At 58.4% G+C, this 25,886-nt stretch overlaps 3 protein-coding genes and 1 long non-coding RNA gene across 7 annotated transcripts; 2 read left to right on the top strand and 2 right to left on the bottom strand.

Annotated features, from left to right (window-relative positions):
* The first annotated feature begins 1,252 nt into the window (after window positions 1-1,252).
* Window positions 1,253-3,073, top strand: SMIM3 (small integral membrane protein 3). Its single transcript, XM_062609895.1, has 2 exons — window positions 1,253-1,534; window positions 2,111-3,073. Exon 2 carries the CDS (start codon window positions 2,112-2,114, stop codon window positions 2,289-2,291), a length of 180 nt encoding a protein of 59 aa, XP_062465879.1. The 5' UTR covers window positions 1,253-1,534; window position 2,111; the 3' UTR covers window positions 2,292-3,073.
* On the bottom strand, window positions 3,033-4,368 carry LOC134159198 (uncharacterized). The gene is made up of 2 exons (XR_009963073.1): window positions 4,113-4,368; window positions 3,033-3,528 (listed from the first exon to the last, which is right to left on the bottom strand). It is a non-coding gene; the product is annotated as an uncharacterized LOC134159198 (long non-coding RNA).
* Window positions 4,369-7,281: 2,913 nt separating this feature from the next.
* GPX3 (glutathione peroxidase 3) lies at window positions 7,282-10,007 on the top strand. Its single transcript, XM_062609944.1, has 5 exons — window positions 7,282-7,514; window positions 8,579-8,732; window positions 8,866-8,983; window positions 9,095-9,194; window positions 9,282-10,007. The coding sequence occupies exons 1-5, from the start codon at window positions 7,428-7,430 to the stop codon at window positions 9,492-9,494; spliced, it is 672 nt and encodes a 223-aa protein (XP_062465928.1). The 5' UTR covers window positions 7,282-7,427; the 3' UTR covers window positions 9,495-10,007.
* A 624-nt stretch (window positions 10,008-10,631) lies between these two features.
* On the bottom strand, window positions 10,632-24,774 carry TNIP1 (TNFAIP3 interacting protein 1). Of its 4 annotated transcripts, none has more exons than XM_062609921.1 (18): window positions 24,647-24,774; window positions 17,641-17,811; window positions 16,553-16,672; window positions 16,266-16,348; window positions 16,003-16,071; window positions 14,961-15,152; window positions 14,683-14,777; window positions 14,519-14,600; window positions 14,192-14,281; window positions 13,929-13,994; window positions 13,648-13,779; window positions 13,443-13,571; window positions 13,046-13,168; window positions 12,611-12,736; window positions 12,250-12,330; window positions 11,901-12,095; window positions 11,603-11,693; window positions 10,632-11,117 (listed from the first exon to the last, which is right to left on the bottom strand). In XM_062609921.1, the coding sequence occupies exons 2-18, from the start codon at window positions 17,780-17,782 to the stop codon at window positions 11,092-11,094; spliced, it is 1,842 nt and encodes a 613-aa protein (XP_062465905.1). In that variant the 5' UTR covers window positions 17,783-17,811; window positions 24,647-24,774; the 3' UTR covers window positions 10,632-11,091. The 4 variants fall into 4 exon arrangements, with proteins under 4 accessions (XP_062465905.1, XP_062465902.1, XP_062465904.1 ...); XM_062609918.1 differs by having other exon boundaries at window positions 14,192-14,284; XM_062609920.1 differs by lacking the exon at window positions 24,647-24,774 and adding an exon at window positions 23,207-23,255 and having other exon boundaries at window positions 14,192-14,284.
* Between the last annotated feature and the right edge of the window lie 1,112 nt (window positions 24,775-25,886).

Below are 25,886 nucleotides of genomic sequence, written 5' to 3' on the forward strand. Positions count from 1 at the left end.
GCGCCCTGCTGGGCACCGCGGGCGTGGGTGCGATGGGTCCTAAAGGGGGTCCGCAGAGCGCGGTCAGTGCTGGGGGAGCGGGGCCAGGGCGGACAGCGCGGGGTGATTCACCCGTTCAGGAGCTGGGGGTGCAGCCACCGTCCCTGGAGGTGTTCACACACCGTGCCATGGGTTAGTGGTGGCCTCGGCAGTGCTGGGGAACTGGACTTGATCTTCCAGCCTGGTTGGTTCTGGGATCCTATAGTCGTAACACGCTCTCCTGTATGCTGCCCGATTCCCTGAGCCTCAGCTGTGCTTCTTTCACTGCCCACAAGGCACCCTCTGAACACACAAGGCACCAACTTGCTCATACTCCTGAGGGGGTTTCTCTTGGCTTTCGTGGTCCCGACAAAACCAAACATCCCCGTGTAGTGGGACCAGCAGGTAGATGTGAGGAGTATGGATGCTGCACTTTGTGTTCACAGGGCAGAGCTTGCAGCTGCAAACCGCCTCCACTCTGCTCCTCAGCATGCTGCCAAGCATCGGGCATGGCCTGGGCTTCAGCTTCACTTCCTTATCCCCACCCTGACCCTGCACAGTGCCTGATGTCAGCCCATGACCTCCAGAGGAAACCCCTGCCCATGAGGATCTGCTGCCACTTCATGATAAAACCCTGCATGCTTTTTATCTGGCAGCAGCAGCTGGAGGGGGATGTGCTGTTCGGAAGAGGCTGCTCCCAGGGTTTGTGGTTGCTGCATGCCCAGAAGCCAGGGGTGTCTGAGGGCACAGGGTAATGGTTTCTGCCACCAGGAATCCATCAGGTTTCCCTGAGAAAGGCAGGATGAAGGGTGCAGTGTGTGGGTCCCACTGTGGGTGACACCGGGATTGTATCCCAGCAGGAAAATCAGAGCATCCTCGGGCCAGCCAGGAATAGCTACTGCTGTTTCTGCCCTTCAGCATCACTTGGGGAGCAGAATATTCCACTGGGCAGCAGAAACGCCATTCCCATCCAGTGGGATATCTGTTGTCTCCCAGAGATGCTCTCTGCCCTCTCTGCCTGTGTCTCTAAATGAACGCTGCCCCGAAGCCCTGGGGAGAGCTGCCCGCACCTTGCTGTGGGGGTTTACGGAGGCTCTCCCTATGGTTTGGCCATTCCCTCTTGCTAAGGCAGGTGGGTGCGTGTGAGCCCCACTGCTGGTGAGGCAGAAGGATGGGGCAGGGGAAAAGCCCTTTGTAACGCTGTGAGATGTCCCCACGGTGCCTGCAAGAGACCCCCGAGTTTGTCTCCCGAGGGTCCCTCCCGCTGGGGCCCCGTGCTGGGGGATGCTGAGCTGGAGCGTGCTCCGGCTTTATCCTGGCACACACAGAAGATCCGCCCTTCCTTCCCCTTCCCCTCCTCTCCTCTCCCGCCGGGCCCCTTCCCCTGCCGCCCCTCGCGGGCCGGGCCGGGCGGGGCCAAGCGGAGGCTTCTTCCCCCAGCGGGGATCCTGCCGCTGCCGCCGCCTCCCGCCGCAGCCGGACCCGGACCCGGACCAGGAGCAGGGCAGTGCCGCAGGTAGGGGGGCACGGGCAGGACGGGCGGTGCTGATGCTGCCTCCTTCTCCTCTTCCTCCTCTTCCTCCCCACTGTGCCGGAGCCTGGCGGGGATGCGGGCTGGACGGGGGGGCTCAGCGCGGTCGTGACCCCCGGCCCCTCATCCCCGAGCCCCGCTGCTAATGAAGCCACTAACTCCGTGACTCAGCACGAGGGGATGTGGGGTGGGGTCCCCCGGAGCGGGGGGGGCTCCGGCCACGCTGCTCCCGCCGCTTCCCCCCCCAACCCGCGAGTGACCAGCGGGATGCCTGGTTTGTGGCTTTGCTTTATCAGCTCCTTTAACAACGGTAACAATTAACAGGGAAGTTTTCCCTGGCTTTTATCCAGCTGCACCAGAGCACGCTGCAAATCCCAGGAGCACGCTGTAAACCCTCCTCCAAGGAGCCTTTTGCTCTTGAAAGAGCCCAGGGCTGAGGCTGGATGTGGCTGTAGGGGTCTCCCCAGAGAGCAGTGGGTGCTCAGAGCAGTGGTGGGGTGTTTCTGCCTATGGGAGGGATGGAGGGTGCTTCCCCATCACCCCTCTACCTCTCACTTGCAGGATGGACCTCCCTGAGCCCGCAGGTCCTGCTGCCCTCCCCAAGCACATCCTGGACATCTGGGTCATCATCCTGATCATCCTGGCCACCATCCTTGTCATGACAGCCTTGGTGCTCTGCCCGGCCACCGCCGTCATCATCTACCGGGTACGGACTCACCCCACGCGCAATGGCATCGTGTGAGGTGGAGGTGATGAGAGACAGCCCACAGCCATGGGATCCTGTGCTGGGGACCCAGTGGAGCACCCAAAGAGCTGGGGAGAGACGGGCAGCAGCTGGGGTCGGCCAGCACCCGGATGCCTGCCCCTGTACACGGCTCTTCCACTGCCTCCTATTTACCTACTGAGCTCATGAGGACTGTCAAGGAGACGGTGGCCTGGGCACCAGACAGGAGATGTGTGACTTTGTGAACCTGTCCAGCTAGAAATGGCTCGCTCCCATGAGGCAGCCGGGCTGGTCTCACCTTCCCTGGTGACCCATTTCCTCCCAGGCAAGCAGCAAGGTGTGGAAATGCCCAGCAAAGCTATTTCTCCTTTGGAGTCCCAGCCATCAAGGTGGTTGGGAAAGAAGGGTCAAAGCAAGATGGATGTGGCTTCTGACTGTGCATTGGGAGACTCAGCTAAAAGCATTGGTGACAGAGCCCAGCCTGGCTGTGCAGCAGACGTGCAGCTGGGACCAGCTTCTCCTCTATCAGATACCTGCTGGAACTGTAGGAAAACCCTGTGGGGTGCTTGGTTCCCTTGGGTTTCATGGGGCAGAGGAGCATGGGCAGATCCTGCCCACACAATGGCTGCGCTCTGTGCCCCTAATGATGGTGAGGGGCTCCGCACAGCGTGGCTGACCCATTGGGAGGGTCTGTGCCCCTGTCTGGGAGGGCAAAGCAGAGGGGTTTGTGCCAGGCAGTGGCAAGGACCATGTAAGCTCTTACACTGCCTCTTGCTATGAAATAAATGGACTTTATTCTACATGTGGTGGTGTTGTGCGGCTCTATCCACACTACAATGGTGTCCGTGCGCAGGAGCTGAGATGCTTCCCTGCCTCTCCAGAAGCTGTCCGTGTGCTGACCTCCTGCACTGCATTGGCTCAAGGTCCTTGGGGTGCTTGCCCAGCCTTTGAGCCCAGTGGCTACAGCCCCATGCTCTGGGAGTGCAAACTTGAATCTGGCTATCACAGTGGCAGCAACCATCAGAGAGGGAGTGGGAAGGATCCCCAGGGATTGACTGGCTGCTTGTGTCCCACTCGGTGACCAGCATCCCATCCCAGGCGCTGGCGCGTGGCTGCAGTCCTGCATCCTGGGGCTGAGACGGCGTCGCGGTGACTCACGGCGAGAAAGGTCACTCCTAACGAGATGAATCAGGCTGGGCTGTGGGGAGACGCTGCGGTGATGCTGGTGGGAACTGGCTAAATCCCATTTTCTCTGCTGGAAAAAGCAATCATCCAGCGGTGTTAGAAACCCTGCACCCCATCCCTGCGTGGCTTGATCTGAACAGCTTTGCTTTAGGTGCTAGGGCTGGAGGGGCAGGCGATTCCCAGGGAAGCAGGACCAGGACGGGGATGCAGCCCCAAGGGATCGATCATAAGGGCCTACACAGGAGCCATGGGCTGCGGTCGTGCAGGGAGGGCTCAGACACGTATTCCTTGCCTGTCCCACAAACACGTTTCTGTCTCTCTTCCCCTTCTCAAGTTGCAGGGTTTGAGGCAAATAACCAGAGTTATTTTCCTGTTGTTCCCCCCCTCCCTCCCTCCCTGGCTCGATGCCGTGGCAGCAGCTGGAGGAGATTATGGCTGTGCTGGGAGGGAGCAGCCCCAGCTCTGCCTCCCCACCACGTTCCATCCTGGAGCCCCTTCCCTGGGGACACATCGGGTCCAGACAGCGGCGTCTGGCACCGGGAACCGGAGCTGAGCTCCTTGGCTATGAAAGAAGTAGGGAAAGAACCACAAATACTGGAGTGGTTTGAGGAGGAAGCCTGGTTTGGAGCAAAACATCCAAGGAAAAGCACGCACCTCCCTTCTGTCCCTGCAGCCATACCCGGTGGCTGTTGCCACCTCTCCGTGCCCTTTTATCGTTAGCAGCCGAGGGGATGAGAGGTTTCCTTTCCTGGCAGGAATTTTCTAGGAAATATGAAGCTCTTGGCAAACGTTTCCAGGAAAGGCATTGGAAAGCCTTGGAAAGATGGGCTTGTCCATGACAACAACTGCACGGAGCAAAATGAGCGCAGGATGAAGCCAGGACATTTTTAAAGCATGAAAATAGGGCTATGGATTTGAATTCCTCCTCCAGGACTGAGCAAGATAAGCAAATCCCCCTGTGGCCCCTGCTCTGGTGCCTGAACAGTGCTGGAGCTCGGAGGCAGTGCTTGCTGAGGAAAACTGCCTTTTTCCGCACAGAAAAAGCAGGTCCTGCAGTGGTGATGCTGCAGCAGGCAGGCACTTCATGGTGTGGGTGATTCAGCATCCACTGGGATGCTGTGGGAGGCCAATGCTGGTGGCCCCGGTGGGAGGAGGTGATACAGGATGCTGTCACTGTGCTTCTAGAGTTGGGACCTTAAAGCTCAGCTGGTTCCAATCCCCTGCCATGGGCAGGGACACCTTCCCCTGGAGCAGGGTGCTCCAAGCTGTACTCCAAAGGGCGATGGGCACTGTGCAGTGCCTGCTGGAGCACAGGGACTGGGGCAGGGTGACCAGAGCTGGATGAGCTGTGGAGCCAGTTCCATGCAGGAAGCCTGGTGCTGGGGGAGCTGGGCCTCTCGCCCAGCAAAGCTTGTTTTGCTTCTGCCTGCTGCTGCACACCTAGAACAAAAGTTCAGAGGTTGCCCTGGGCCTGATGCTGGGCTGCCAGAGCAAAGCAACGCTGCTGTCAGCAGGGTGATGCTGCCCAAGCACCATCCCTGGCACCGTCCCCATCACTCTGCAGGCAGAAGCTTCTCTCAGCTCTGGGGCACAGCCCAGCAGCTGTCTGTAGTCCTCCCATTCCCTGTACCCATCACCATGGCCCTGCAGCCTGGTGCAAGGTCTCTGCACCCCTATCCTGTGGCTCGGGGGCAGCGGGGAGGCCGGTGGCAGCGGCAGCGCAGTGACCAGGGGCTGGCCTCCTGCCCCAGGCTCCTGCCAAACATCTGCAGCAAGCGGGGGCTGGCTCCAGTCAGGCTCTGGTGGAAAAACAACCGGGGAGGGAGGTTCAGGCTAGGTCAGCCCGCACAGTGGCCTGCTGGGAGGGATGGGGGACCCCATCCTGCATGCTGGAGCAGCATCCTGCACTCAGATGGGCTTGCTGGAGCCCCCAGCTCCCTCAGCTCTCCCATGCCGATGTGCCAAGGGTCCCTCTGAAGCTCAGTGGCAGAGATGGGGTTCATCAAACGTGGCTCATTAAATCCTGCCCCATTCCCCACCTCCATCGAGGCTGATTTGGCACCAGGACCAAAGGAGAGGGGATTTGGAGAAATGGGCTCCTTATTATGCTGATTTCAGAATCACACAGTGCAGGAGTGGCTCAGCCTTTCCCTGCATGCCGCAGGGATCAGGGACACAACCACACTGTGCCACCACTGCTCTCTCCAGCCCCCAAGTCCCTGTTAACCACAGCAAAGCCACCAAAGCCCCACACAGGCAATTAGGGGATATAATCAGAAGTGTGTTGTTGTTCCCATGGTGCGAACTAGTGCGGCAGGGAGTGCAGCCCCCAGCAGCTCCCTAGCTCTGTCTCAGCTCTGTCCCAGGTGTGAGCTGGGTGGGAGCACAGCACAGAGCCAGGCTCACACCAGCCCCTATTGGGGGCAGGATGCAGCGAGGTGAAAGCAGTGTGTTGGAAAGGAGCTGCAGCCCCGTGGATCCATGGCCCCAGAGAGCTGGGAAGTGGATGGGGAGGATCGAGCCCCTGGTTTTGGCAAGGAGCTGCATGTCGTCACCCATGGCCACATCCATGAGGGGTGATCGGAGCATCCCTGCAGCCAGGATAACTGTTGATGCATTGTGCTGGGCTCTGGTCAGTCCCCAGGCAGCAGCTGAGCATCTCAGGGCTTTGCCTGGACTTGGGTGAACATCCCACACGTGGGGACCGATGCCGGGGCAGGGCTGAGCTGCCTCACCAGTAGCAGTGCAGGTTTAAAGCACTGGGAAACGCTGCCCTTGATAGAAGGACGTGCAGTTCCATGGGTTCCCTGTGTGTGTGATGTACCTGACCCGAAGCCCTTCCACACCAGCCAAGGCTGTGCTCACAGCCTGATAACATCAGCCTTTCCCAGGACATGGTGTTCCTTGGAAAGAATGGGAGATAGTTCCCAGCCTCCCCCAAGCCCATGGCTTGGCTCCACTTCCCTGCAGGCATCTCCCGCAGCTCCGTGACAGCTCCCTGACAGGGCTGACCCTGCTTTCTAGTAAAGCCAAACCTCGTGTGGCATCCCTGTCCCCCTGGGGACACCCTGTCCTGCCTCCATTGCAGGCCTGATCCTATCCCAAACCGCAGCCCCAGCTCCCCTCTGGCCAATTAATTGTCCCAATAAACAACTTTATTGTGGGATTTTGGGGAATTTACACCTCCCCACGGTTATTTCCCTTGGAGCCAGCCCAGGGTAAATGTTTGTATTCCCTGGGGTATAAAAACAAAGCCCTGGAAACTCCTGCCCTATGGGGACACAAGGGGTTAACGGACAGTGGCAGCCATAGTGGGGTCACTGTGGGGCTATGATCCCCCAGCCCTTGGGGAGGGGACGCCCCTCCAGGGCTGCTTCTTGAGCACCCTAATTTTGCTGGGCTATAAAAGGTTCAGCCATGGGAGGGGAAGGATCCTGGACCCCATCCCCGCCTCCCCAAAGATGCTGCTGAGTCCCCCATCTTCCCGGGTGCCAGCTCCCCTCTCTGTGTGCCCTACGCACGGTGAGGACAACACCCGGCACCTCTTCCACCCCAAGTGGGTTTCAACCCCCAGCTCCCTGGCTCCTATAACACGCTGCACATCCCCTGAGCTCTGTATCTATCTATCTATCTATAAATCTATCATCCATAAATTATCTATCCATAAATCTACCTATCTATATCACTGCCCCGTGTGCCGTTACCGGACACTCATGGTTACGGCACCCCCGTGCCCCCCCCCCGCCCCGGCGCCGTGCCCGTCCCCGGCCGCACACGGTTAACGCAGCCCCGGCCCGTCCTTCCTGCCGGCGATTGGCTCCCCCCGCTCAGCCCAGCAGCTATTTCTCGGCTCTCGGGCTCGGAGGTGGCAGAAGGCGGCAGGGAGAGGGGGGGTTTGGGTGTGTTTGTGTGTGTCCCCCCCCCCCGGCGCTGTGAGCAGGGGGCCCGCACCCCACACCTGCCCCAGACATGGGGGGCTGGCTCCGCAGCGCCTGGATTTTGCCCCTGTTTTTGGCTGGGCTCGTCCAGCCAGGACAGGGGCAGGAGAAGGAGAAGGTAAGAGGAAAGGGGGGACCCTTATGGGGGTTTTGGGGATGGGGGCGGGATGTGGTACCCTGAGGATCCTCCTGTCCCCAAGGCTTTCTGCAGAGGTCCCAGGGGACTCGGTGGTTCTGTGACGCCCCCCCCCAATCCCGGTGGTTGGATCGCGTTTTTTTTTTTCCAAGCTATCTCTTGGGAATTGCTGTCCTAGGGTTGGGGCAGAGGGGACAGAGCCTGGTCCCCTCCCCAGTGACCCCCCATAGGGGCAGAGGAAGGGGCTGTTGATCCATGCAGTGTCCAGGGGGGTGCACCCATGTTTGGGGGTGCAGGCACCACTGTGTCCCCACACTGCAGCAGGCAGGGAGCAGTAGTCGCTGTCCCCCTCTGGTCCCCACAACCTCCTTGACACTGGTGGGAGAAGCAGAGCCCCACCACCAGATCCATTCAGCCCCATGGAAGCTGAGCTGCCGGGGCAGAACCCCCGTGACTTCATCTGCTGCCAGGTCCCAAAATAGCCCCTTGGTGCCACTTGGGTGAGCCTGGGCTCCCTGATGGGAACGGGACATGGGATCCCTGGGTTAACCCCTGCTGCGCCACAAGCAGAAGCTGCTCCACACCCTTCCCTGCTTGGGTCTGATCCATCCCTGATCGCTCCCTTGCCTGGGCATGGTTTGGCCACAGCACAGCAGCGGGTGCTGCTCTGGGGCACCCTAAAGGGTGCATGCAGGGGTGTTGGGGTGCTGCTCACTCATGGCTCCAAGGAGGCTGGGGCTTCTTTGTCCCGAAGCCAGCTTGAGCTATTTTCCAGCCTCTCGCCTTCCTGCCTGGCCGCGGACAGATAAACATCCCTCCAGCTGCAGCCAGCCCCGCTGGCCGCACATGCTCAAGCCAGCCTGTCCATCACCGTGACCTTGGCTCGCTGGAGCCTGGCTACTGCCAGTGGTATTTGGGGCAGGAGAGACAACACTGGCAGCTGCCAACTCAGCCAGCGCCAGCGCTGGACCCGCTGCTCCAGTGGGCACGGGTGGCTGTGGGATTGGAGCCCCCTGCTCCATCCATGGGATGCTCCTTGCCCGCAGGTGAAATGCTACGGCTCGGTGCAAGGCACCATCTACGACTACGGGGCCCTGACCATCGATGGGGACGAGTATATTCCATTTAGGAATTATGCAGGGAAGATGGTGCTCTTCGTCAACGTGGCCACGTACTGAGGCCTCACCCTGCAGTATCTTGGTAAGGGTCCTGTGGGATATGGGCACACCAAGGGACAGAGTAGGCAGCAACACCCAAGTGTATAGCCCTTGGCAGGTCCCCATGGTCTGTCCTGCTCCCCTCCTAAACCAGCCCTGGCTGTGTTTGCCTGCAGAACTGAATGCACTACAAAATGAGCTGGGGCCCTACGGGCTCGTTGTCCTGGGCTTCCCCTCCAACCAATTTGGGAAGCAGGAACCCGGCCAGAACTCAGAGATCCTCCCTGCGCTGAAGTGAGTACTGGGGTAGGGGCTGTGGCCCCCAAAGAACAGGGCTTATGGCTTCAAACCACTGCTGTGCAGCACCAAGCTGCCTGTTGCAGGATGCTCACCCTCCCCTTGCAGGTATGTCCGGCCAGGTGGTGGCTTCGTCCCCAATTTCCAGCTCTTCCAGAAAGGGGACGTAAATGGGGCCAAGGAGCAGAAGGTCTTCACCTTCCTGAAGGTGGGTGCACGGCAAGGAGTCACAGGGGCTGCATCCAGGTTGGGTTTTGAAGGGGACAAGGCACTGATGCTCTGGCTCCCATTGCAGAACGCCTGTCCCCCGGTGGCGGAGGAGTTTGGGAACCCCAAGAACCTATTCTGGGAGCCCCTACGGAACCATGACATCAAGTGGAACTTCGAGAAGTTCCTGGTGGGCCCCAATGGCGTGCCCGTGATGCGGTGGTACCACCGAGCCAACATCGCCGTTGTGAAGAACGACATCATTGCCTACATGAGGCAGCTGCAGGAGCAGGGCCAGTAGAGGCTGGGGCTGCTGGCTTGAGGGGTGTTTCTCCCCTCTGCTGGCATCCCCATGGCTGCTTTGGGGCTGGCTCCCCACCCCATCCCATCATACATCCCAGCAGCAGAAGCCAAATGCTGTCTCCTCCATCACTGTTATCTCTGGCACTCCCAGTGGCAGAGACCTCAGTGATAGGAATGGGACATTCCCAATAACCCATATCCCACCCCAGCAGTGGCATCTCCTCCTGGCCCCCAGCTTTCCCACTGCTCCATCACCCCGCGTTGCCGGACAGCAGGAGGATGCAGGGGCCGCTGCCCCTGGAGCAGAGGACCACGTCTCCATGAAGGCTCGGCCCGAAAGCCCCCGGCACGGGGCGGGCCAGGCCTGATCCCACCGAGCACGGAGCAGCTCTTCAGTGCATTCAAGCCGCCCGTGGTGCCGGTGCAGAGACGCGCTCCTCTCCCGGTCAGGGGAAGCTGGCCCCTCATCCCCAGCACAGAAATGCCAAATAAAGGCTCTGCAAATGTGCAACCCCGCTTCTTGACCAGGGATCGGGGGGAAGAGTAGGGGGTACAATGGCCAGGCTGGGCGTAGCAGTAGGGAGGGCTGGCTCCCAGCTGGATAAACTCCTAAACAGGGGTTTATCATCACAGGATAGCATTTGGGGACAGGATGTGTGCTGGTGCAGAGCAAAAGGGGCTGGGAGAAGGAGCAAGGACCAGCCCTCAGCAAGGAGCATGCCAGGGCGCCTGGCTCCTGCTGTCATGCACGTGACAGCCACGCTCACACAAATAGGGCTGGTTATTTTTTTCCTCTCCCCTTCCAGCCTTGTTTTCCTGGAGCAGAGTCTGGAAACACACATCCTAAGGCCATGGCTGCAGGGGAAGGCAGAAGGGGAAGTACAGGAGTGGGGAGTTCAATGCCCTGACAAAGGCAGAGGGTCAGGAGAGGAAAAGGCAAGAGGCTGAGCCCAGCACCCAGAGGGAGATGGGGAACATGCACTTGGAGCAAGAGATGCTGGGGTGCACATGCAAGGGTTGGGGTCCCCTTGCTCTGCCCCCACGGCTACACCCGAGCCCTGGCATCCCTCCTGGTGCCCACACCGAGGCTGCCCCAGGGGAAGCAGTTTTGGGGATAAAACCAGAGAGACTCAGCTCCACTTCAGTCCTTAAATAAATACAAAGACACCAACCACCCTCAGGCTGGGCCATGGCTGTGGCAGGCACCCGCCTGTGAGCATGGGCTCTCCCAGCACCGGGAGCATCCCTGCCAGCACCCATTCCTCCAGGGGCTGGACCGAAGCCCCTGGACCACAGCAGCTCCTGGGAAACGCCAGCTCCTCTTCCCTGAAGACCTGGCTCGGGGCTACAGCGCTGCCAGGCCTGATGCCTCGTGGGGAAAGGGATGGGCGCAGGGCGCTGACCCCACCGTGCTGGCACCTCCGGTCCCTCCTTAACGCTCTCCTGCAGGGATGCACTGAGGAGCTGTGCACGTTCACTGCATGTCCATGCACAGGGAGAGGCAGCCGGAGGAAGCTCCTAGATACATACACACGGGCACACACACACACCCTACTCCTCCTCTGCTGGTAGCGCAGTGCAGCCGGGGCTTGGCGTTAGGGCAGTCTGGGACCTGCCTGTTCTGAAAGACAAGAAGGGTGGTAAGGGGTGAGCACAGCTCTGCATGCCCAGGTATGCCCATAGGAGGGATGCAGTCATGGAATAGCCGTTATCCCAAGTATTGATTGCCACAACCCCATGAGCTATTAGGGCTCAGGCTCATGCCTGTCTTCAGTAGCAAATGGTCCAGGCTTGCCCGTGTTCAAGGCCAGGTTGGAGAGAGCCTCAGGAATGATCCAGTGTGAGGCGTCCCTGCCCATGACAAGGGGGTTGGAACTGGATGATCTTAAGGTCCTTTCCAACCCAAACCATTCTGTGATTCAGATGCTGCAGGGTTGGTTCAGGGGATGCAGCAGGGACCAACCCCAAATCACATTCAGCCCCAATCACATTCAGCCCAAATCACATTCAGAGGTGTGGAAATGAACACTGCCTGGAAAGCTGTCTCCCCCATCCCTCTCCCAACCACCCATGGTCCCAAGGGTGAGGACAGGTTCTGAGCCTTACCCAAGTCCTTGGGGACCTGTTTCACTCCAGCCACTGCCTGGGCGTTCTGGCTGCGAGCCATGGCGCAGGGTGGGTGCCAGGGGTACTCAGGCTGCAGGAGGAGATGAACAGGAGCAGTCAGTTACCAGGGATGTGGAGCATGAAGCCGCACTGTCCGATTGTTGGGACATGAGGAGGAGGAAGGCAGCTGAGCCTTCACATGCCAACAGCACACGTGTGCTCAGTGACATGGCTGCTCAGCAGTGAGCTTCAGACCCTCTCACACAGGACCCGCTGCTCCCCCTGTGCTGGCACTCACCGGGGAGAAGTGTTGGAAGTTCTGTCCCGGTGGGTGCTCTCCTGGCATTGCCGGCGGGTACCGGATCTGCTGCCACTCATCGAAGCCATGGTACATGGGGTGAGCCACGGGGGAGCTGTACTGATATGGGTACATGGGGCAGGAAGGGCCCAGCGGCCCCTGCAGCGGCTCGGGGTGCAGCCTCTCTCCAGATGCCTGTGAGGAGCCAGGAGAGATGGTGAGGAGATCTCCAAGGGCAGCCCACCACCATCACCCAGCTTGGAGCTGCACCTCTAGCATAGGTAAGAGGCTGAGGCAGGCCTGAAGCCCCCAGCCCCTCACCTAAGAAGGGTTTTTGCCCCATCCCCACCTGTTTGTGCTGTTTCAGCAGCTTCTTCAGCTTCTCCTTCTCCTCCTTTTCCCTCTGGCAGTCATCCTTGGAAGCTCGCAGCTGTGAGAGCAATGGGGGTTAGTGCAGAGCCCACCCTGCCAACCCCAGTGTCTGTAGGACAAGGGTTGCTGCAATGCCCTGCAGAAAGGTGTGTGTGCCCCCAGATGCCCAGGGGAGGAGGAGAGGGGGAGAAGGAAGAGACAAGTGAGGTGCTCTGACAGGGACAATCAGCAGCAAAATCAGCCCTCAGACACTGCTCCGATATTAGTACAGGGGCTGTGATACTGGGGACACATCCAAGTGGGCCACCAGGCTCCCAGTGGTACCCAGCACTGCTCACCTGGTTGTTGGAGATGACCAACTGCTTCTGCAGCTTTTCCAGCTGCTGCTTCAGCTCTTCCTTCTCCTCATTCATCCTCTCCCTGTCACTCCGCTCCCGCTGGAAGTCCTCCTCGAAGATTTTCACCTGGCAGGAGGGAGCGATGTGGGTGCATTTGCTGAGGGCAGATATCTCCACAAGCACCCCCATCACCATGGTACCATCCCCGACCCCATCAGCTACACCAAGCCCCAGGCAATGGGCTGGCACAATGGCCAACAGCCATGGTCCTCTCCCAGCTGAATGCTTGGAGGATGCTGAGCTTGGTTCCCCACTTCCCACCACTGCAGCACTGACACACACCAGGCTGCTCCTGGCCACACCAGGTTCTTTGCCAGGGAGGTCCAGGACATGTAGCTCCCTCCCTGCCTCCAGTGACTCCATGTCCTGCCCCACCTGCTGTTTGAGCAGCTCGTTCTGGGTCAGCAGCTCCTGTGATGGCAGCTTCCCTGCCGTCTCCATGGCACTGGCAAAGATGGGTGGTGGAGAGGCCTGGACGTTCAGGGCCTCCTCTAGTGCCTACAGGAAGATAAGCAGGGAGAGGGGGGTCAGAGTAAAGCACTGTGCCTATGACTGGAGGGCCATGAGCACATGGGACTACAGACCCCCCCAAACCCCCTTTTCTGGGAGCCTGGAGTGATGTGGTGGGCACTGTCTGACATGAGCCCCTGCCTAGGCAAGGAGCTGGATAGGAGGCGGGTGTTGATCAGGGCCAGTTTGGGATTTAAGATTGAAGAGGCTGGAGAACATGAAACACATTACTTTCAGCAAAGGGTTCTGGCCTGGCCCCCACCTTGTTCAGCCTCTGGATCTCCTTTTCCTGGTATTCCCGCTGCCTGGTGACCGGAGCCAACTGTTCCTGCAGGAACCGCATCCTCTGTTGCAGGTCCCTCACCTCCATGGACAGCCTCTCCTTCTCTGCCTGCAGGACCCATGGGGGAGGTCAGCCAAGGCCCATAGGGCCAGCGGATCCCTACCACCCTTCCCATGGGACTCACCTCCTCTGTTTCGATCCGGGACTTGGCCAGCAGCAGCTTGCGGTCAAAATCCCTTTGCTTCTGCTCCCGCTCCGACTCCAGCTCAGTCAGTGCCCTGCGCGCCTCGGCCAGCTCCTGGTGCAGGTCCGTGACCTGCCGGGAGGGAGAAGGCATGTTGGCCTGCCTGCAGGAGCCAAACTGGGGGGGAAGGAGGCACAGAAAGCCCCAAACCTTCCCCTGCATCCAGTCTCCTCCATGTACCTGCACCCAGCAGAGATGTGCTCTCAGCACCCAAGCCCTACCTTCTGCTCGTACTTCTGCTTCATGGCTCGGAAGTGCTGATCCCATTGCTTATTCACCTCCAGCAGCTGCAAGGAGAGAGGAATGGCTGAACAGGAGCCCAACCCCTGCCTCCAGCCAGCCACGGTAGTCCCCAGCAGCCTCCCATTGCAAAAGCACCTTGTGGAGGTGCTGGATGGAGATCCCGGCTCCAGCAGCGCTTCCCTGCAGCTCCACAGCCCTGCCCCGGGTGCTGCCCCAGCACTGCCCGCTCCCTGGTCCTCACCTCCCTGCGCTGGTGCTCCAGGATCTTCACCTTCTTCTCCTTGGCCTCCATCTCTCCTCTGCCCGGCGCCTTCTCCACCGTGGCCCCGCTCTGCTGGACGCGCACGGGGGGGACCCTCAGGGCTTTTGTGGAGGCCGTGCAAGAGGCCAGCTAAACTTGAGCCAGTTCCCTCCCACCACCTTCCCATCCCCTTGAGACCCTGAGAGTCCTACTGGTCACACTGGGACAAACTGGGAGCTCGATCAGAATGAGGCCACCTTTGCTGATGTGTCAGCGGGCTCCCTGCCTCCTTCCCTGCCCTCCCTGAGGGCAATGCTGCCTCCTCACCTGCTGCTGCTCCGCACCTTCTCTCTTCCCACCATCCTGGCTGCCCAGTGTCACCATCCTCCGGAGCTCCTGGTTCTCACACCTGCGGGTGGGCAGGCAGGGATGGGTCAGTGGGAAGAAGCACTCAAAGCAGCCCTGTCCTCTTCCTCACCTCCCACCCTCACCTCAGCTTCTCCAGTGCCTGGTTTCTCTGCTCCAGGTCCCGCTCCAGCTTGGTTCGCAGCTCCTTGTTCTCACTGTGCAGCGTCTCACACAGTGTCTGGAGGGTGAATATCAGCAGCATGAAGACCTTGGCCAGCCCCAGGAGCCCTCCTGGTCACATACCAAGCTCTGCCATGGAGCTGGGTGTCCACGTCCAGGTGGACAGGAGGGGGCTTGGTGGGATTTAAACAACCCCCAAAAGGGAAAACCCCCATGAAGAGCCCATCCAGCTCTCACTCACCTGCAGGAATGATGTTCTCTGCTCATTCTTGTGCACCTTGGAGGCCAGTCGCTTGAGCTCGGAGGCCATGTAGCCCATACGCATGAAGACCTGGTCCTTGCTGGCCTCCTTGGCACAGCCACTCAGCGTGCTCTCCAGCTGCTGCAGCTGGGGCAGCAGGTTGGCATCCTCATTTGGTGGCTGCTCCAAGTCCTGGGGATGGGATGAAGATCATAGAATCAAGGAGGTTGGAAGAGAACTTTAAGATCATCAGGTCCAACCATTACCGCAGCACTGCCAAGACCACCACTAAAGCGTATCACTAAGGGCCTCATCTACACGGTTTGTGAACACTTCCAGGGACGGTGATTCCACCACTTTCCTGGGAAGCCTGTTCTAATACCCGACTACCCTCTCTGTGAATAAACTTTTCCTAACATCCAAGATCAGTTTAAGGAGCATTGCAAAGTCCCCTCTTGGGCAGATCAGCCTCAACTCCCACTCATGGCTGTGGCAGGGGCCAGCACCAAGACACTGCAATAGCTCTTGATATGCAGGACTCAACTCCTCCTGAAGGTCCCCTGGCCAATGCAAACAGGGATGTGCAACAACAGCATGTCCCCTTACAGGCACTGTGCAGTACAAGCTGATGTTTGTCCCCCTTGGGCTCCCCATCCCTCCTCCCCTCCCTTCCAGCATGCACAAAAAGCCAGAGCAGGACAGTGGCAGCCAGGGGAACATTCAGATGGCTCTAAACAGAGCACATGCACATGCCTTGGCTGGGCAGACCGTGTCAGCAATGATGGGGCTGGGTGACCTGGTCCTCCCACCCGGTGCAGGCACCAGGAGATGGGTGTCAGAGCACTGCTGACAGCTCTTTGGATCATCACAACCCTTCCTCTGTCATGGGGCATCTGGAGATGGGTGTTCCCATGCCCAGGCAGCCTGGCCTAGGCACCCAGCAGCCCCTGCCCTTGGAGGGCAGCCTGTACATTGCCCCCCTCCCTGCCTTGGCCAGGTGAGTGGTACATTTATTCCTCCAAATCCCACAGGCATCACTCACCGCTCTCCCACTCTCCTGGGGAAACCCCTGCACTTCCACAGGAACGACCTCGAAGTCTGAAGAGGATCCCTGCAATGGAAGGCAGCCAGGTCAGGTCTCCTTGGGGAATGGCAGCCCAGGATGCCCACCACATGGACACAAGGGGGAAACACAGCAATGAAGCTGACTCCTCCTTTCTAGAGGCTAAAGACTGCCTCCTTTTGCTTTAACTAGATGGAGCCTTTCCCTCTGGCCGTGCCAGCTCTCACATTCACCACACTCACATTTGGGGAAGGTTTCCGTGCTTCCACGTCCGGCTGGGCACTGCCTGGGACAGCCTGCGTGGAGCTGGGATCAGGGCCAATGGCTGCAGAGAGGGGACAGGATGTAGCCATGAGCCTTTTGGAGAGCAGCGCCTCTCCCTGCCTCACACAGGGATGCAGAGAGCAGACACCCCATGGATGGTTTCTACCCCAGGCATGAAAGCCTTCTTCACACTCTCTCCCATTCCCTGCACCCAGGACCCTGAGCCAGCAGGTTACTCCTTCTCTATGAGCCTTGTGTCTCCTACCTCCAGTTTCCACCAGGTCCTCCAAGGAAGATGCTATCAGCATTTTGTTGTCCTTCACAAGATCCTCTGCCTTCTGCCTCAGCTTGGATGCCTCCATCTGGGACTCCTCCAGCAGCTCTCCTGTTGTGGGCAACAGAAGGATGCTCACCCACCTTTCCTGAGTGCCTGCCCTGCAGCACACACCAACACCAAGAAGCCCCCTGCTTTGGTGAAGTGCCTTCATCATCCAGAAACAATTTATGTTGGCCAAATCCAATGGCAAAGCTGTTACCAGTGGCTCACTGGCTGCAGAGTCCCCCATGCTGACACATAGAGCACTTGTTACAGGAGGCAGAATGGCAGCGCTGCATCTCCCAGAGGTCTCCTCAGCCTCCCGTAAGAGACAAATTTTAAGCCTAAATTGTGGACCTAGAGGTCCAGCTTGCCCACACTGGGATCTAGCACCAGCAATGCAATCCTCTCTGCACCAGTGTGTCCCAGTCCCAGGTAGGGCCATGGTGACATGATGGGAATCACGAGGCAGGTGGAAATTTGGCTGCAGAAGTGGGACTCAAAAGCAGAAGCTGGGTCACGAGACCAAAAGCAAAACCAAGGGCGAGTGGGGGAAGGCAGCAAAGGAGGAGAAAGGGGGAGGCATGATTCAGCTGTAATGCCAGCACCAAGTCCCTGCACTAAGCACCCAACGCTGGGGTCTTTGAGCAGGGAAAAACCCCTGACCCAACAGGGGTTGCAGAAGGTAGAGCTTCCATCAGAAGCAGAATAGATCCCAGCAGCTGTGACCTGCCACTGCAGCTCTCCAAGGAGCCAACCTTGCTCCATCACTTGCCTTTTTTTTACCCCCAAGCCATTTATCCCACCACAGAGCATCCCAGGAGTTCAGCAAAAGCCTTGCTCCCTTTGCACCCCTGTGTGAAAAAGCCCAGACATCCTGCTGGATCCTCAAGGATGGGGACAGCTTTACTGCACCCCAGTGCCAAGACCCCCAGCTTCTTCTAGCTTCCCACACGGAGCAAGAAACCCCCAGGCTCGGTGGACACAGGCTGAGCTGCCCCGAAGGCAAACCCCATCCCCATCCACACAGCAGTTACCAATTGACTTGATCCCCTGCATCTTCTCCTTGAGCCGGGTGTTCTCCTCCACCAGCCGCTCAAAGGCTGCTGCTCCATTCTCCTCCAAGCCCCCACCAGGGTCGTAGATGCGGTAGGGTCCTCTCCCTTCCATGCCCGCCATTCAGTCACCTACCTCCGACCCGGGCATTCCTGCAAGGCAATGGGGCACAGCATCACCTTCCCCTGGCTCCAGACAGCACCGTGGTCCCCTGGTCCCAACCCTGCGGGGCTTTGGGTGCCATGGAAGTGCCTTACTGCTCACCAGCAGAGAAGTGTCCCAGGTGAAGGCAGTTCCCCTCCAGCTCTGCTCAGGGTGAACGTGCAGGGGTGACTCACAGCCATGAGAAGTGTCATGCGAGGAGGCATCACCAGCAGCCACGCTCGGGGCTGGCTCTCACCCCTATGGGGTTTGGGAGTCCCAGAGGAGGTTACAGCATGGGCTGCTGCATCCCAGGAGGGACAGAGACCCAGCCCTGGAGCATCCATCCGCACCAGCCTGGACCTGGGCACTGCCAGCAGGGCACCCTGCTCATCACAGGGTATTTTGGGGGGCTGGCTGGGGAGGGACAGTGTTTGCAGCTCCAAAAGCCTTAAATGCAGCTGGTGGGTGGTTTGGGCAGCACCAAGGGGGATGAGCCCCAGCAGCCAGGCAGAGACATGCTCTGTCCCCTGGATCAGCCAGGAAAATCAGCTGCCAATGGCACAGCTTCCCTATTCCAGCACGGGAACAGCCACACTGGGAGCAAAGTACAAGGAGAGCAAACACCTGTGCGCAGGTGTGCTATCTGCCCTTTTAATTCCTTGTGTCTGGGAGTGGCCTAAGTCCTCCCCATCACCGAGGTGTGGGCAGAACCAGGTCTCACCCATCTCCTGGGGCTGATAAGCTGTGAATTATCTCCCTTGATGACAGCCTGTTATAAAGTGGAGCAGTGCAGCAGCTGAGACAGCCCCGGGGGTGATGCCACATGGAGCACTCGGATGCCTATGGGAACCCCTAAGCGTGCTTCCACCAGCCAAGGTGCTCATAGTAGGAGAGGATCAAGGAGGGGCATCCTGAAAGGGGAAGGGGGGCTAGCCCATACCCTGAACTATCTCACTATCACACTAATGCTCATGCCAGGAGTGATCCAGGCTGAGCACTGGTTTAGGTGACCTGCCAAGGAGCAGGAGGGACTTTCCAGACGACAACTGTTACCTGGCAGCATCCCTATCTGGAGCAACAACACCCGCCTCGGCAGCAGGTCATTACACGTGGCCTCACACTATGTTTTGGGGACATGCATCTGCTGTGGGTGCTGCCAAGCCCCTCGTTGTCTGTGGTCCACATGGGGAGCTCCAGCCCCATCCAGCTGCAGCCCAGGCTGAGCAGGGGCTATTTCTGGAGCCCACAGCAGCTGACAGGAAGCTGTAGAAGCAGCTCTTATGCTGGGGGTCCTGGTGTGGGCAGCATCACCACAGCTGGTATGAAATCCCCTGCAGCCTCCCACCATGGGATGGGGACCTACCAGTGGGCAGGATGGAGCCCAGCATGGTGGCACACACATGGTCCAGGGACATGGTGGCATCTCCACTGCAGAGAAGTCATAGAATGGGTTGGAAGGGACCTTAAAGCTCATCCAGTTCCAAACCCCTGCCATGGGCAGGGACACCTTCCACTAGAGCAGGTTGCTCCCAGCCCTGTCCAACCTGGCTGCAGTACCTGCCTGGCCCTTGGATGGGGACAGTGTCACAGGCAGGCTGGGGACCTGAGCCTGCTTCTCAATGGAGTCTGGACACCACGTGCTGCTCCAGATCCCAAACCTGGGGCTCTGGGAGAAGCGGGTTAGCAAAGTGATCCTGCAGTGAGCATCCTGTGGGAGATCCATGTCCTCCACTGGGATGAACCCAGGTGTGGGTCAGGGAAGGTGGGGACAAGCTGCCCTCTCCTGTGGTACCCCGAAATCCCAAACCCTGTTTTCTCGCACTCCAGACCCCAAACGAGGAGGTTTTCTGCCTTGCCCACAGCACACATGGAAGGTCCCCTGCTCCTGCAGGAAACACTCAAACCTGAGTCACCTACACCAACCACCTTGCTGACCAGCAGAGCTCTCTCCTTCCAGTTGGATGGAGACACAAAAGAGCCTCCTCTATTCCCAATTCTCAGGGTTTTAACAAGGATTCTCCTACTCAAGGATTAACAAGGATTCTCCTACTCTCCGCACCCAACAGGGAGGTAACAGCAGAGGGGCCACGGGAGCTGCTTTCAGCAGCAGCCAGGGAGTGGAACTGCACTATCTCCAGCTGACAGAAGCACAGAGCAGCCACAATTCCTCATCAAACAAGACCCAGCAAGAGGGAAGGGCTTGTGCAGCATCACTGCTGGAGTCAAGGAGGGTTTGCCCATGGTCAAGGAACAGCCTCATTTCTGCAAGGAGCTGCTGGGATTAAGCTGTCACCTTGGGGACAGGACCCTGGACCAGGTCCCTGCTTCCAGTCCTGGCTTGGTCTTTCCTTAAGAGTTCTGAAAGGTGAAATTTGCAGTGAAAAATCTCATGTTCCAATAAGACACCAGGAGAGGAGAGAGAGGCCTACAGACCTGCTCCTGATGGTGGTTAGAAACACAGAGCAAACACAACTACCACAAACCCAGCAAGAACCCACTGAACCACCAGAAAAAAAAACTTCTCTTTTTATCTATCAGTTTCTCAGCTAATCTGACAGTACTGCACAGCCCTGGGGGTTGAGGACCAGCCATGGACCATGGCTACAGCTCACAGGCTCCATGCCCAGCCACTGGCAGAGGCTGCCAGACACCACGGTTGCAGGCAGGGCACCGAGACCTGGAGGGAGTAAATCCTTATGACAACTCAGCAGAAGGAGAGGATGAGAGAGCAAGTGGTCAGAGGAGACTCCCTGGCAAGGATGAAAGCAGGGGGGTATTTAAATCACTGCGCTGCAGCTTGAGAGAGAGCTGGAACCATGCTGCCATGGCCAGGCACTGCCACCCAGGAGGATGTGCATCACCACCATGGCCACCAGCATCACAACCATCACACCAACCACACAGAACCAGCAGGAGGAAATGATTCCTGCTTTAAAATGACCAACAAAGATACAAAGGCAGAGGGCGTGAATCCTGCACAGCGAGTGGGCTGGCCCTGCTGGAGGCTTGCTTACAGTGATGAGCCCCAGGGTGCGGACCACCCTCTGAAGCCACAGGCTTGGCAGCCCAGCAATTCCCATCCCATGATCCATGCTGGGGGCTCAGCCCAGCCCGAACAATGGGGTTTTCCTTACCCTTCCCAGGAAGTCAGTCCCAGCCAGGACTGCACAAAGTGAAAGCAAATCCCAGCAGGCTGCCAGTATTGTTTTCCCACAACTGGGGCTGCTGGGCCCCCACATCCCTCTTCCTCAGAGGAAAAGCAAAAGCCACTCGGACTCCATGGAGGGGTATTTTCTGACTGATCGTTTTGCCGGAATGTGGCAGAATACCACAGCGCTCAGCCTGGTTTCTTTTCCTCTTGAGAGCTTCAACAACTCCCCAGAGCAGGAACAACCACTCCTGAGCTGCTGCTCTGGTCTCATTTTCAGGGAAGCAAAAGCAGAGCTGGTTTTAGGAGGAAGCAATAATGAGACCTTCTGGGCACTGCAGTCTGCTAGGTTGGGAGTAATAAACGAGCAGGAAAGCAGGCACTGCAAGGCTCAGGTCTCAAAGGGAAAAGTCTGAACATCTGCTTCAAGCATTCTTCTTCCCAGCCTGGCTAGCTGCAGAGAGGATGGGAAGGCAGAGCCCCATCTGAAATGCAGCAGATGTTACAGATGTCCTCCAGCCACAAATCCCACCCTTGCCTGAAAAAACAGCTCCTGCAGAGGCTCCACAAGACAACCTGCTTCCGGAGGCTGCTCACAAGGGAAATAAACCTGTTCGGAGCCAGGTTTACAAACACAGGTAACCACACAGAGCTGCAGGACTCCTCACCAGGGGTCCAAATTAGAGGGCAGGCAGGACAAGCAGACAGACTTGGTGGTGGTGCTGCCCTGGGCAAGAGTGGTGCTTTATGCAAGACCCTGTCTTCTGCTTCAAAGACATCTCGCTTCATGCTGCCTGCTCTGCTTCTTCCCCCTGCACCATGGCTGCTCTTCACGGCACTCAGAAGCAGAGCGAAGCAATAGCCACCCCTTACCTTGCAGCTCCAGCACAACCCAACCTAGGGCGCATCAGCCAAGCAGCAGTGGCACCACAAACCTCCACCAGCAAAGCCACCTCTGTCACCCCAAACCAGACCTCACTGTTGCTTTAAAACAAAACCTGCAATGCCACCAGAGTACATGGTTCAGCTTCCTCCACCCACAAGTGTTTTGTACCAGCTGCTGCAAGCCACGACCCACGGCCCCGTGCTAAATAGGTCTGTCTGGCGTAGGTCAGGTCGAAAAGGCATCGTGGGATTTCTTGCAGAGCCAGGAATGATGCCAAAGGCTGCAAAGAGCCTCTCCTTGTTTACTTCATCTGGCCATAGAGCGCACAAGGACACACCAGGCTGGAGCCTTCCTGCCTCCAGAACTCACTCCAGTGCCCAAAGTCCAGTCCCTCGGCTCCTTTGCCAGCACTCTCAATGAAACGTGCCCTCCAAAAGAGCTTGTGGCAGCAGAACAGCTCTTACTCACCCAAGCAGCTGGAAGTAAGCTGAAGGGGAAAGGTTGTATTTGCCTCTTTGATACCGGGAGCAACCCATGCCTGGGGCAAAGAGGAACGGGACAGCCAGATCTCCAAAAGGCTGCAGATCCCCACCATGTCCCACTGGGAGCTGTCCTCACCCAAAAGCAGGGCTGACAATCAGCATCCTTTCTTCCCCTTTGCCCTCAGTACAAGCCTTAGCCTGGAATTGAGGGAGGGGAGATGGGGAGCAAGCTGCGCACCAAAGGAGGAAGGGAGGGGGGTTAGGATGCCGCCATTCCCTCTGGCTATTCCAGCCTTTGGATCCGCATCCCATATGAATACACACCGCTGGAGCAGCGACAGGATGGGGAAGAAACACTCAAAGCGGAAGGAAAACAGGAGCTCCGTGTCCCTGCCCAGAAGCGGTCCGAAGGCAGATGCGTGGGCCCGGGGGAAGGCCGGGGTTGTGCAAGGCTGAACGAGGGCAGAGCCCACCCGGGGTTTCGGCCCCGGGGTACCAGGGGGCCGGTACCGCCCGGACCGGGAGGGGACAGCGGGGATATCCCTCCCCGGCACCTCCCCACCGCGGTGACCCCAGGCTCCCACACCCCCAGCCCGCCCCTTGGGGAGCGGCGACAGGAGCCGGCAGTCCCTGCTCTGCGAGGGGGGGAAATGAGGCACAATAACGACTATCGCGATCCCCGCGCCTGCCCCGGAGCCGATGTCCGGGGGACAGCACAGCCCCAGACCCCTCCGGTGCGACCAAGAGCCCCAGAACCATCCGGATACAACCAACACGCAGCCCCGAGCCCCCACCACCGGTACCCTTCGCTGTACCCGGCGCCACCCTCCCTGGTGCCCAATGAGACCCCAATGCCCCACGCAGGCACCGCCGGGCTCCGAGCTCACCTGCCTGCGCGCCCCACAACGGACCCGCTCCCGGTACCCCCACGGCGGAGGGGCGGTGGGAACGCCCCCGGGAAATTCCCATCCTGATGGACGGGCGCAGCAGCCAATCAGCGCGGAGCAGAGGTGATATAAAGGGGAGCGGGGCGGGGAAGGTGCGCTGTCATGGCGGTGTGGGTGCGTGGTGGTGGGGACCGCGCTGAGGGGCTCCGCGGGGGTCCCGCGGACCCGCCCGGCACACGGTGGTGGAGGGAGCCCGCCTGGCTCCCCTTCGGGCGGGGTTTTGCCTCGCTGGGCAGCGGCAGCCCCGAGAGCGGCGGCTTATGGAGAGACAAAATGGCGGGGAGCAGCCGGGTTGGGGTGCGGAGCGGAGGCCGTGGTGAGGAGCTGCGCTGCGGCAGGGCCGGGCGCTCCCTCAGCACCGGGGGGCTTCCCGAGGGAGACCTTCCCTCGGGCAGGGAGAGTTCCCCCGTGTGCGGGTCTGCGTTAACGTTACACAAGGAAATGTCCCCAGCCGGAGCGGTTGTTAGCAGGGATCCTTCTGTGCTGCGGGTTTGGGTATTGTGCGTTCGTGAACAATAGAGCAAGAACCACAGGGATCGCCTCGGGTTGATGTCGGTCTTCAGGACTCTGCTCTATAGCTAGCTGATTCTTGTTGGTTTTGCCAAAAGGAAAGTGTTACATATATATATAGTAATTATACAGACGTATATATATATGTGTGTGTGTGTGTGTATATATATATATATAAAAAAAAAACAAAAAGCACCAAACCAGCAGCAAAGGAACTTTGCTGTAAGCAGACGTGCTGCTCTCTGCCTGTATTCCTGACGTTTCCTCCTTAGGTGACTGCTACTGGGATCGCAGAGGTGTCCTTCACTGGTGATTATCCTGTTTCCAGCTCTCCCAGGCCCAGTATTCCTGCTCAGCTCTGTTCACATGGTTCCACTTCTGGGTGATTTGTTTTGGGTTGTAAAAATGAAAACCAGAATAACCTAAACCCCTTTCCCTGTCTGCTCTTCAACCAAGACATCACCCTGGCAGCCTGGCTGGGTTATGAGACAGCTCAGAGTGTGCCGAGATCCAGACATGCTCATTGGCTCCGCTTATGTCTGATGTCTCAACGGGGGACAAAACAACAGGACCCCACACAGGCAACTGAACCCTTTTGTTCCCCAAAGAGCTTGTTTTACCCGAGCAGCCCAGTGTTCTTCTGTAAACCCTCCTAAAACCTGGCTTCAGAGCTAAACTCAGTCCCACAGAACCCAAAAGCATCTTGTTCATGAGATAATGCCTCAGCTTGAACTACAATAGCCAAACCCTGTTGTCTCTTTGAGGAGAGAAGGCAGAGTGGGGTGGTTCAGCTTTACAGCACTGAAAAGCTGCCTGCCCCTCACTCTACCTTGGCCATGCTCACATTGATAAAAGCATCGTGGTACTCACCCGGCCGGGTCATGGAGGGGCTTGGGGCATGGGAGCCCTTTGGGCAAGGCACTCTCCGGCTGCGATCCCCAAACGCACAGGAAGGCCAGCCCAGCTGAGCTTACTTTTAGGCATGGAGAAGGGGAATTCCCCAGGATGGAGGTCCCAGACAGCCTCAGCGTGGTTTTGAGAGGGAGCCAGGCGCCGCTTAAAGGGCTCTCCTGTGCTCTTCCTTCCAGGGGCTGCCGAGCCCTGTCAGGTTTAGTCAGCAAAAGGAGGGAGCGAGGGGTTCTGTCATGGAGGCTGTGATTCACTTTTGGACAATGGGAGAGCCTGCTTGTATCATGCTCCTCACCTTGTTTGTGAGTGGCTTCTCTGGGTTAGCAAACACACTGTGCTTCTCCCCAGTGACTTTAGACAGGCATTGTTATTGTCCCATGCATGTTGCCTTCCCATTCTCTTATCTCTGGAATTAGAACAGGACGTGTCCTCCCAGGGAAGTTGGGAAGAACTGGCTCTGCTGGTGGAGCCAGAGAGGCGATGGAATGCCAGGGTTGCAGGTAGTCCTTGGAAACCAGCCATTGAGACAGCTGATGGTCAGAACCAAGGCTGGTGCTGGGATAAACACCAAGGATTTAAGTGTTTCTGTTTTACAGAGGCTGATTCCAGCTCCTCATCAGCAGGAGTTGCACCTGGCACGAGGTTTGGTCTATGCTTGCTGGGTGTGAATTGCGAGGCCTGAAGAACACACTGTGTTGGTGCAGCTGGTTTGGGTGGCAGGAGCATAGGGGTGCTTGGCAGGAGGGGTCTGGGACCTTGGTATCCATAGAGGGGCTCAGTGAATGCTGTGCTCTCACCCAGTGCCTCTCTTCCTCTCCAGCCAACTGCTCTTTGTGTTTATGCCTGAGGTCACCCACTTGGGCTGGTCCAAATACCAGGACAAATCTCACTGTAAAACCCAAATGAACCATTGGTCCTTCCTCATTCCTTCAGTTCCACTTTGCTCTCTGGGGAGAAAACTCACCTGACAGCACCTCTGATTCACGAGCACGCCTGCTTGGCTGCGAAGATGTGCTCAAAGCTGACACTTTTACTGCTTTTACATACTAGAGGGACTTTTTGGCATGGAGAGTGGGTTCAGTAGAGGCTCATTCACATGGAGGCACCCTGATTGCTTCTGTATTTGTGGCTGTGCCATGGGAAATGGGGTGAGAAAGAGCACAAGCTGTGAATGGAGGTGATGGAGCTCTCCTGCCCTCTG

The sequence above is a fragment of the Pezoporus occidentalis genome, unplaced genomic scaffold, assembly GCF_034315485.1.
Source record: "Pezoporus occidentalis ecotype Australia unplaced genomic scaffold, CSIRO_AGI_Poc_V1 ctg142, whole genome shotgun sequence".
NCBI lineage: Eukaryota > Metazoa > Chordata > Aves > Psittaciformes > Psittacidae > Pezoporus > Pezoporus occidentalis.